This window comes from Magallana gigas, chromosome 5 (genome assembly GCF_963853765.1).
Source record: "Magallana gigas chromosome 5, xbMagGiga1.1, whole genome shotgun sequence".
In the NCBI taxonomy this organism is placed as follows: domain Eukaryota; kingdom Metazoa; phylum Mollusca; class Bivalvia; order Ostreida; family Ostreidae; genus Magallana; species Magallana gigas.
The window spans coordinates 42,079,839-42,091,211 of NC_088857.1; the positions used below are offsets into that span (position 1 = coordinate 42,079,839).

Genomic DNA, 11,373 nt, shown 5'->3' on the forward strand with positions numbered 1-11,373 from the left:
AATAAACGTACGAGTTAACTGGGCATTTAAACGGTGGACAGTATTGTCCAAATGAAAATGTCCAAAAAGGCGTAACTGTGCTTAAATTTTATAGTATTTACATATACTTTAAACTGGCAAATTTGAAATGACAATCACGTACTCATTTAAAGAGTTTAAATACAAAAATGTTGATTACTTTCTAAAAATATTTTATTTACTAATTTACCTCAGTCATCATAAACAACCCCTAACGCAGGGGAGCCGACAAAGAGTATGGGGGAGTCGATTCCACCATTTGTAGTAGTCGATTTTTTCCGCTTCGGAAACAGGAGGAATTTAGGTAACACCTTTTGTAGGTATGTAGGCTAGACTTGTACAAAATATTGACAAGCAAAAAAAGGTCTTTGGTATGTATAAATTTTGCAAAAAAAAGTTAGCGTCCCCCCCCCCCCCGGTTCCGGCGCCTATGATATATACCACACGGAAGACAGCGGTAGTCAAACCTCTAACGTATAACAAAGGGACTTGTTATTCGTCACTGGTCATACTTTGTGTTGGTCATTGGTCCGAGTGGTCTATGTGTCTTCTGGTACAACTACTATGCTTTTTCTTTCACAACAAAACACGCATTTGTAATGTGATTTTCCTACTGATACAATTGTGGCGGCCGCCAGAAAATTATGTGGCAGCTGCCAGATAATAAGTGGCGGCCGCCAAATAATTATCTGGCGGCCGCCAGATAAAATATTTTTCTACGTGGCACCAACGGGCTTACGTACGTTTGACTTAGCTTCTATTCTGCATTTTGAGCACAACGCTTTTGTCCATTTATCTTGCCGTTTAATAGTTTCTTGCATGCACAACAACCATCTGTTTACAATATGAAATCGTGCAATCTTAAAGAGAATAACATACATTTCATATTTTATAAAAGTAGTAGAAAACGCATATCAAATAATTTCAAGTTATTATTAGCAAATTTTTAATTATTAAGAAAAGAAAAGAAAAATACATTTTAACAATGTATATTATTAAGTATAAAAAGAAAATTACATTTTAACAATGTAAACAAAAAGATAAACAAAAAAAAAACCGCGTATGATTCGAACACCCGCTTTTTACACTGACATATGTTCAAAGAACTCCTCGCTTACCACTACACCACCGATTCGCTTGTTTAGAGGGTATAATATAGCTGATTGTATTGTTATCAGTATTATGCAAACAACTGGACTTAGCCATTTCAAAACCAATCTTAAAAATTAAAAGAAGAAAACTTACTTTTTACCATAGAGTGGGTTTTCGTACCATTTTTTGGAAAATCGAAAAAGATAGACGTTAATATGTGTTACTAATCAATATTAATATTCGTTCTTTAAAAAATTGTACGATGACCCACTCTATGAAAAAATATAATTTGAACATCCGATTCCTATATCATTTTGTTGCCAAATTAGCATATAACTACTTTGTTGTCTTAAAAACAATTAAATGTGAAGTTACTTTTTGTGGGTTATGGCAGCACTGAATGTATATGTTTACATATGTTTAATAAATGTAACAAAAGTGAAATTTGTTAGAAAAAAAATGTTAGTTTTTTTAATGGGCCTATGTGGTTTTTTGCCTCGGCTTATTCCACCAGATTCTTTGCTTTCAGAGTTATGGTGTACGATTTCAATGAAACTTAACCTACACGTATAGCTTTATAGCTCGACACCACATAATTGTCAATTGACACTGGATGCAAAATTGTTGTGCAATTTCTACCGTGAGGAAAATCGGCTAATTGATTTTACTTAGCAAGAAACCAATATTATGTACATTTTAGTGACCCTTGGCCCAATAAGAAAACTACAGAAATGATTCAATGTTTATTTATGTAATATGATTATGATCAAACAGTTTTCAAGTCTTAAATTAATTAACTATTACATTGTTACAATTCGTCAGTAGCATTACAATTCAAGCACCTCGATACAGCGTATACTGATTTTTTTTTCAAAACTGCTATGGGATCTCCATACCTATTGCAGGACCGAATGGCCATTCGAGAGATGCTAAGTTCTTCATGTACAGGGATTAGAGATCGATTTATTCGGAAAAAATAAGTATTGGGTTTAAGTGGGATATAGAGCTTTCAATTCTTTGTTACGTAAAAAAGGCCCATGCCATGTTTTTGTTTACATTTAGGTTCTTGAATAGAAAAGTCGCTTTAAAAAATGTAGAAAACCCCAGTTGAAATTCTTAAATTTTTTGCATAGTTCACCAGCATATAGAAAAAAATATCTGATTTAAACGATTTTACACTATTATACAACGGATGTAAACTTGCAAAACATTACATGAGCTTTATTTACAAAAAAAATAAAAATGCAATGACTATATCTCGTTTGTAAATCGACTGCTAACATCCAAATTTCGGTTAAACATTAAAAATATCTTGATAAAGCATTATTAAACAAAAAATTAAGAATTCATCTAAAGTTCAAATCGTGATGAAATGTGACTAAAAATGTGATTCAGGGTTTTATATAAGAAAATATATTAGGGGTCACAAGAATTACCTCTCGCGTTGCTGCTAAGGTGAGCAATGTGGCACATGGGCCTCTTCTTTCAATTTTATATCTTTTAGCTAAGAAAATGCTATCCAACCATTTGCATCTTCCTTGTTAGCCCCAGAAAATCAAGTGTCAGTGATAAATTTAAGTAAAATCCTATTAGAATGGAGTTTAAAAATCTTAAAAATACATTTAAAAAAAAACTACCAATTATTTGTTTTTATAATTAAAAAAAATTCTTGTATTATCATGGGAAAAATACGTGCTTAGCCTTACAGTAAATGTCTAAAAAATTAAAATACGAAGGAGAATTATAAAAGTAGCTAAAATATAACAACCTCGAATCGTTTGCACGCACTTTTTTACACCCGATAACCACACAAGACCAAGAATCGAAAGCAATAAACTGAAAATAACACTAAGTGTAGTGTATCAATACTTCCAGTTTTTTGTCTTAGTATTTAAATAAAAACACTTCAAATCATACATGCACTTGAAATATACATTTAATCAAAATATGTAACAAAAAAAAACCCCACTCACAAGATAAAACGATACCGACTTCCTTGATATTATCGTATTTTTATATTTTTTAAATTGACGTAAACTATAGTTAAATCAAACTGTTTCATATCTTATTCTTAACCATTAATGTTAAAAAAATATTCGGATGATAACGGATTTTTTTTAACAAAATGTTGGATATTCAGAGGACATTTAAGGAAGTCCTATACTCGGCACTAAATGGGCTCAATCATTAAAAACTTAGCTTTAAATGATAATTATACATTCTAGCAATACATATACAAAAGAAAATATGTATGTTTACATGCTAGTTTGTTTGTTATCACCTCTCAGACGGGTGTACCCCCTTGCGAAAATCATTTACAATTATGAAATTTGGCAGACGTTCGTTTTTCCTAAAAATAATTACCAATTTTGGGAAAATTAGAACTGAACATACAAAATAGAGTATAAATATTTATTTAAGCCATATCTCATCAATAATTTTGCGCAAGTTTTTGTAAGTAAGTACGCTTTATGGACCTGATGTATCAAAAGGGAATACAAAAAATGCAATGCTAGTATCGCGTTTGGTAAATTTTTTTACCATTTTATGGACTCAAACTTAAATTCATGGTGTTTATTCTATAGATTGACATCTTAGAAAAAAGATTTGGTAAAATAAATCATATGTTGACGGATTACTTTTCACGCTATAAGCTCTAAACCACGAAGACCCTGACGAAAAAATATGTAAAAATCACATTTTGCTACAGTTTTCTGCCTAGATCTGTCAACAATGTCAGATATCATTTAAACATTAATTAGTTGACAATTGATTAAATTCGAAATAGCTTCTGTCTCTAAATTTAAACCGGTTTCAGTAAAAGAAAAAGAAAAATTCGGGAGGGGGGGGGGTCAAAACAAAGAAGATATAAGCATACCTGAGATCCTGGTTAATCAGAAACTTCTTTAACAGAATCGAGTTTCTCAACATTAATCATTTCTATCTCTCATAGAATACATATATTACCGTTCTAATTGCTTATTATTGCCATTGTTTACAACAGCGATGTAGAGCAAAATCAATACCGGGTATCTAAAAAGCTTTGTAAAAGTCGAACCAATATTGTAAAATCCGTATTATGACGTAGTGCGATACTCGGACTACTTTAATAAACTCTGCTTCTGATTCAAATACTTGGGTTGACAAATCAAAACTTTATTTTCTTAAATAATAGTATTAGTAGTATACAACTTCCACTAATAATTTTCTTGACAGAACCGTTCACAGTATTCTTCAGTCATGCAACTATTCTCTTTTGAGAAGTGGACAGGCATAGCCTACATCCACTTCTCTTCGCAAGCTCTCATGTTTTGATTCTGGAAAATGTGTAAATGTCGGAACCAAAGACGGTTTACACTTCGAGCCATGTTTCGACTCCAGTTTCACAGAATTTTCGTAAGAGACCTATTATTTCTACATTTTAAACATAAATGCATCCATATATCACAAACAAATCACCACTAACCCACTTTCAAACCATTTTCTCAACCTCTACATTCCGGGTTTAAATTATGAGATCACTCGCCTTAGGTGGTGCAAAAAGTAGAAATTTTAGAGTCGGAAAAAACGGAAAATAGTGTTCCGATTGTAGACTTTAGATTAAAGGTATTTTTCTTAAAATTTACAGAGCTATATAGAACGGTTTTACAATTTAAGACAAGTTAACAAAATGCATACGATAAAATAAGTAACTTTGTCACATAAAACAATGAAAACTCTTTATTCTAATCTTTCTTGTATGCTACATTAATCAATGTACGTTTTATTCTTAAAAATAGATGTAGAACAAAATTTGTCACCATAAAAGATGGTTAAAAGGGAAGAAATACCACTTTGTAATGATTTGACTCATTATTTGTTTGTATGTTGTAAGATTGAATTGATTCAGTTACGTCTTTGACATTATTGTCTTAAATAGGTTTCCAATTTTATCCGAAACATAAACATTTAATCTGCGCTGACCTAGATAAACAATGTGATACACAAAATTTAAACCCGGGATGTAGAAGTTGCGAAAATGATTTGAAAGCGGGTTAGTGTTGATTTTTTATTGATATATGGATGCATTTATGTTTAAAATGTAGAAATAATAGGTCTCTTACGAAAATTCTGTGAAACTGGAGTCGAAACATGGCTCGAAGTGTAAACCGTCTTTGGTTCCGACATTTACACGTTTTCCAGAATCAAAACTTGGGAGCTTGCGAAGAGAAGTGGATGTAGGCTATGCCTGTCCACTTCTCAAAATAGAATATCATGCAACAGCAACCGGAATTCAAACAGATGTAGGCGTTCCCTGCTTATTTTCCTGCGTGACATTCGGTTTTTGAACAATTTTAACTAATTCATACTCCAAAGTTACACATTTTGTGTCGTTGTCATTCTCTGATTTCGTTGTCTTTTCACACGGTTTATCCATTTTCCCATTATCATCACCTACTAATGCACCGTCTTCAATTTTTACCCGATCTTCGATCATTGCTTTATTTTCGCCCGTTGCCTTGTTTTCGCCCGTTGCCTGGTTTTCGCCCGTTGCCTTGTTTTCGCCCGTTGCCTGGTTTTCCACTGATGCCTTATTTTTGTCCGTTGACTTATCCTCGACCGTTGCCTTGGATTTGACCACTGCCTGGTTTTCGACTGATGGCTGATTTTTTACCATTGACTTATTGACTGTTGCCTTGGATTCGACCGATGCATGGTCTTCTTTCGGTGTATTGTTTGTAACCGTTGCCTCACCTTCGATCATTGGCTGGTTTTCGACCGTTGCCATGTTTTCGACCTTCGTCATATTTTCGACTGTTTTCTTGTCTTCATCTGTTTTGTCGTCTATTGCCGCGGTCTTGTTTTCGACTGTCGTTTTGTTTACGACCGTTAATATATCTTTGATTGTTGCCTGGTCTTCACTGTTTTTGTTCTTATCTTCTCGATTCTCTTCGGCCCTGACTTGATCGTATACTTTTGAGTCAGCTTTCATTTCTTTGGTTTGATTTTGAGGTTCAGTCTCGTCCCTGGTGTTCACGTTTGAAAGATTTTCAGCCAAGTGTTTCCCACCACAATTCTCGTGCTTCTTATTGCATATTATTCTGTTACACGTTTCGGTTGTATCGTAAGTATCGTTATCCAAGTCTTCCACGGAATTTTTAAACTCGGCACATGCATATTCGCTTTCGCGATTCTTCATCTTATCATCATCATTTAACAGATCATAATCGCTATCTTCTTCATCAACACTACGCTCTCTGGCTTTGCTTGATTTTGTTCCATCGGCGTCCTCATAGTCTGGATCTGTGACGTCATATAAATCACTTGTGCGATCTTCGGGCTCCTCGTCTTCACCGTGTACATTCCTGCTGACAGAGCTAAACTCTTTGTCAACCTTTCCCACAGAAAACTTCACCTCGGATATTTTTCTGCCGTTTACTTCACGCATTGATAACGCACGTTCAGCGTCAAATTGAGATTTGACTCGAGATCTACAACAGCGGAAGATTTTTATTAAAAAAAAAAAAAGTAAGCAATGCTGGTAACGGATAATCTGATCAATTATTACGATTTAATATAGAAAATGAATGCCTCAATTGAGCGCTACGTATACAGAGCTGTAAGCACTTCTAACAATTATCTCAATCTTTAACACAATGCGTAATACTTACAACTTTCTTCTATACCAACAACACAGACAAGAGCTCCAAATGACAGCAAGGAAGACGGCGGCGCCTGCCACTATAAAGCCCGTTGCTGAAAAATGGAATTAAAAATGGCATAACAAAATTGGAATCGGCACATGAAATGACATTTGGGTAGAGGGAATGTTAACACGACCTTTTATCTTATTTTTTTTTTATTTATGAGAACCATTATAAGTGGTCGTTTTTGGACTACATAAATCTTCTTGAGAAAAAAGAGTTCTGTATAAAAAATAAACGTAGTAAACTAGTCAAATTTTAAAACTTCTTTTAAAAAGAATCCTTACTTACTTACTTATTCCATAATTGGAATAAATCAGAGTACATATTTAATGGGAAATTGTCGACCTCTTTTACAATACTAGTAGTTATATGTACACGGGTCTACTTTTTAGTCTTTGTAACAGATCAACCCCTCCACAGATTTAATTTACACTGTGTTTATCAAATGACTTGTTTTTTTAGGAAATGCACAAAGTTAGGGAAATGGAGCAGGTCGAGTAATTATGAACCTTTGGAGCGGCTTTTTATTGTAGGTTCTAAAGCATCATATATTTTGTTATGTATTTATTCGAATACATAACTATACATTCTATAAATAATCGACACTTGTATAATTCGGAAGTAAATGCAAAACTCAGTAAATAAATGATTAAATAAATTAATTAAATAAATCAAGTCCTACACCAATTAAAAACAATGTAAAATATGTTGGGAACACTCATTTTGAACACATTTTTACCATACATAATGCTGGGGAAATAAATTTAGACCCTGTTAGAAGCCGGGACGGTTTGAGATCAACCGGACTGCGATCCGTATTTTATTTATCATAGTTGGGTACTAAAACTTACTTAATAATTTAAACTAACAAGTGCACTTAAATAAATATTTTAACATGTAAATGAAAAATACTACTAAATGACAAAACCGTCCTGGTTGTAAGATTGATTTGTTGGTCTGTGATTTTACACTTACTGTTCCACGGACACACCATGGGGACTGCTCTAGAAGTGGTTTCAACAATTATGCTTGTCCTTTCTGTGGTCCGTTTTGTGTTGTCTGTTTTCAATATTCTGGTTGCGGTACTGCCAACATTTTCTGTTGTATTTCTATCTGTTGTCGTAGTGTTTGGTGACGTCACAGAGGCTGGTAATCAAAGAAAATGTCATCAAAACAAGTAACGACAATGTTGAAAACTTATTCAAAACTTCCGAAACAAAGCAGTGCATAATTACATTGTACTGTACAGAGGCATTTATAGCGCGAGTCGATACTTATGTATATACATGTTGATATCCCCTCACGTCTGTTATCTATTAAATGGGGCTTCATACCAGTATTATTATATTCAACCTTAGACTTAAATAGTACTCAGTGAAATTAAGGACGTCTTTCCTGTACTACGAGTTACGAAACTATATTTACGGAGTCTTATACAAAGAGTTACTTCATCCATTTTTCTTTTTTTCGTCGAATGAAATGGTGAATTCTCGCCTATCAATGGGGCGCTTGACTCACAATGCTGCAAACAATACTTACAGTCTCCCACTATATTACTGGTTGTGGTCCCAGCCAAAGTCGAACTGTTTGTGTCCGTTGTACTAGCATTTGGTGTACTAAGAGCCACTGTGTCATTTTCACTACTGACTGAAGTAAATGGCGTCGTTATCGTTATATTGTTTAAATCTTATAATAAAAGAAATTTAGAAAGATACTCAAATCTTTATCTGAATAACAATTAGAACGAAAAAAAAGAAAAATGGTCAGATCAGAGATCTAAACCTACCGACAGAGGCACTGACCACCAGAATAAAAAAGCCCCAGAATGCCTTCATTTTACAGCACAGCAAGTGGTCCCTGTTGCTTTCATAACTATCCCTGACCCAACAAGGAAGTAAACAGTTAGCGTTGTACATTAAACTGGAAAATTGTGTTTTGTTTAACCCTCTTCAAAACTGCAAACATTTTTCTTCCTTGTCTTAAGTTGCATTAAAGAGACATTCTTGATTATAAAAAGATAAAACTATTTAAAAACATCTTTTCCTTTTCTGAAGTGGAGATGGTTAAGTTTACGATAAATAAGATGTGGGTTTCTCTTGGCTAGGTATAAAACTATCAACGCCCATTTGCATAAGTAGTTTCAATTGTATGATGGGGTCCGATTAGAAATTGGTACGCCATTGCAAGTGAAATGAGATAGAATACGGAGATAACGCAATCTTTTGTAAAACATACATCTTTCATTAAAATCTTCTGGATGCAATAAAGATGTATCACCAGTATTTTCAGAGCATTTCTGATCTTTGTATATATTTTTATAGGACATAACATGTAAATGGCACATATCTGGTTCCATAATATGAAGCATGTTTTTGTTGTTAAATCAAAATTCGCACCAAAGGCTTGGACATTATTTTACAAGACTTCCTTTATCTCGTAATATAGTTCAAAATAGTTTCCTCGTTCTTCAGTAGATATAAGAGTATAGTTTTAGCTGTATCAAGATCCATTATATAATATAGCGCATTTGGCAGACAACAAGTGATTTTTTTTAACCACTAAATATACAAAATTATACAAAATAAGTTTATGAACGTGAGAACTTAAAATTGCAATATTGATGTGAACAATTTCAGGGACTGTAGGTTTTTGGGTACTGAAGAAATCCACCCATATATGAAATAGGTAGGTATGTGCAAATGACAAAAATATCCCCTAGCAGAAGAAACCGTCGTCAACTATTATATCGGTATTTCTCGACTTAATTTTTTGATTAAATGTAGTCTTAATTAATTTGAAATTAGCATCTTCATCATCTATACTCCAAACATAAATGGTGATCTTCATTTTTATGAAATAAAATTAAAAGTATCATTATATCAAGTATAATCATGCAAAATGGACGCTTAGATATAGGCAAATACATGTATAGTATAAACCTATAACAAACGCGCTATAACTCTTTCTTGACACACCATTGAGGGCAAGCAAGTTTACGTAATTTATATGAAAAACTGTTATACCCTTATCTCGGAATAAAATCCCGTTCACAAAGTTTGCATATTTTACAACCAAAATTAGGTCGAAGTTTCTATTATCGAAGTTAAAACCTAAAAAAAAAAATATTGATCATGTATGCGTTTGTGTTTTTTGTTTTTTGGGTTTTTTTTTGCCTTATCGAAGAACGAAACTAAAAAGTCTTCCGTAACAAAAATTAAATAAATAAGATATAGTAAATATATGAAATAATAATCGAAATAATAATCACCAAATGCTTAATATATTAACTAACGACTACATGTAAATGAAAAATGATTTAGTTTTTGCTCCTGGAATGAGAATAAGATAAATATAAAATAAAAGTGGGCGAAATGATAAAATCTCTCCCGGGTTGACGTTGTATATGATGTCTGACATTTACAAAATAGATACATCGAAACACCGTATATTGTTGACATTTGCATAACCAAACTTCAAGCCTAAAATAATGCTATTAATTAATCTAACTGCGTCTTGGGAAAGGCCTTCACCACACTCAGTTAAAATGCCTCCCATATACCCGTTTACGGTTATGTGGCAGAAAATTGCAGAATCGCTCTGGAGAAATTTAATAAAGTTGCATTGAAAGTAACAGTCAAATTGTTCATAACAAACCATTTTGAAACTGTATAAATACATTTCTTTGAAAAAATTAATTCTATAATTGCAGAATTCAACATATTTCAACAACGTTTTTTACACACCATGTTGACATTCGAAACTCTCGGGATTTTTTTAATCTGTTAATAGTAAATGCACTGTGTTAGAGTTATCTCCCGAATTTTCTTTGATGAACAGAAAAAAAAATTCCAATGAAAATTAACACGCCTTTGTTTTATCGTTTCCAGGTTTATCCATGTAAATTTGAGATTGTGGAAACATAAAATAAAGAGCCTCTCGTGATTTAGTATGAATGTAATGCGCACGCGCAAGATTGTAAAATCCAAAAAAATCAGATGATTTCCGGAATTGTTTCAGGAATTTTCGTTGATTATTTATTAACGAAGCTTGTTTAAGAAAAAATAAAAACAAATTGGTACTCTTCAAGTACCAATGATGTTTAAAATATATAAAACAAGAGACATTACTCTTCCGATTTATCGGTATTAAAGCCCAAAAATTAAAGTCTATTTTTTTAATATAGTAGTATAGATAACAATAAGGCAATTAAAGTTTAACGAACCCTATCTTTTATCAGCGGCCCCTTCTTTTTGATAAATACAATTATAAAGTATTATATATATGCTTCCTTGTGGCATGGATCGATACAATAACCTTTAATTCACCGATGATTTTGAGAGAAAATATGCGATATTTGCCATAAAATTAATTTCCATTATCACGGATTGTGTATGCAATGCTAAATTAGCCCAATAATTCTATTATGAGAAAAAGGTTCTTTCTCTGATGATCACCAATTAAGATCCCATGTAGCATGTGTTAAAAAAAGAGTATCATCAGTAGTCTGAAACTTTCCTATGATTTATAGAGCAAGGACATTCCAAATAGCGTCCCTCACATATATACTGGCAAATAC

The 11,373-nt window shown here is 33.0% G+C and overlaps 1 protein-coding gene across 3 annotated transcripts; it reads right to left on the reverse strand.

Annotated features, from left to right (window-relative positions):
- Positions 1 to 5,315: 5,315 nt before the first annotated feature.
- LOC105333636 (enolase-phosphatase E1) lies at positions 5,316 to 8,736 on the reverse strand. 3 transcript variants are annotated; one of them, XM_011436703.4, is made up of 5 exons: positions 8,584 to 8,736; positions 8,337 to 8,483; positions 7,773 to 7,943; positions 6,762 to 6,846; positions 5,317 to 6,581 (listed from the first exon to the last, which is right to left on the reverse strand). In XM_011436703.4, the coding sequence occupies exons 1-5, from the start codon at positions 8,711 to 8,713 to the stop codon at positions 5,384 to 5,386; spliced, it is 1,731 nt and encodes a 576-aa protein (XP_011435005.3). In that variant the 5' UTR covers positions 8,714 to 8,736; the 3' UTR covers positions 5,317 to 5,383. The 3 variants fall into 3 exon arrangements, with proteins under 3 accessions (XP_011435007.3, XP_011435005.3, XP_011435006.3); XM_011436704.4 differs by having other exon boundaries at positions 5,318 to 6,581; positions 8,337 to 8,444; positions 8,584 to 8,735; XM_011436705.4 differs by lacking the exons at positions 8,337 to 8,483; positions 8,584 to 8,736 and adding an exon at positions 8,033 to 8,183 and having other exon boundaries at positions 5,316 to 6,581.
- Between the last annotated feature and the right edge of the window lie 2,637 nt (positions 8,737 to 11,373).

Excerpts from the sequence above, each read along its gene's own strand:
- LOC105333636 (XM_011436703.4), bottom strand. The coding sequence starts at position 8,713 with ATGTACAACGCTAACTGTTTACTTCCTTGTTGGGTCAGGGATAGTTAT. Across the intron at positions 7,944-8,336 it reads CAGTAATATAGTGGGAGACT|CCTCTGTGACGTCACCAAAC; the intron begins GTAAGTATTGTT and ends TTTGATTACCAG. Across the intron at positions 6,582-6,761 it reads TGTTGGTATAGAAGAAAGTT|ATCTCGAGTCAAATCTCAAT; the intron begins GTAAGTATTACG and ends CCGCTGTTGTAG.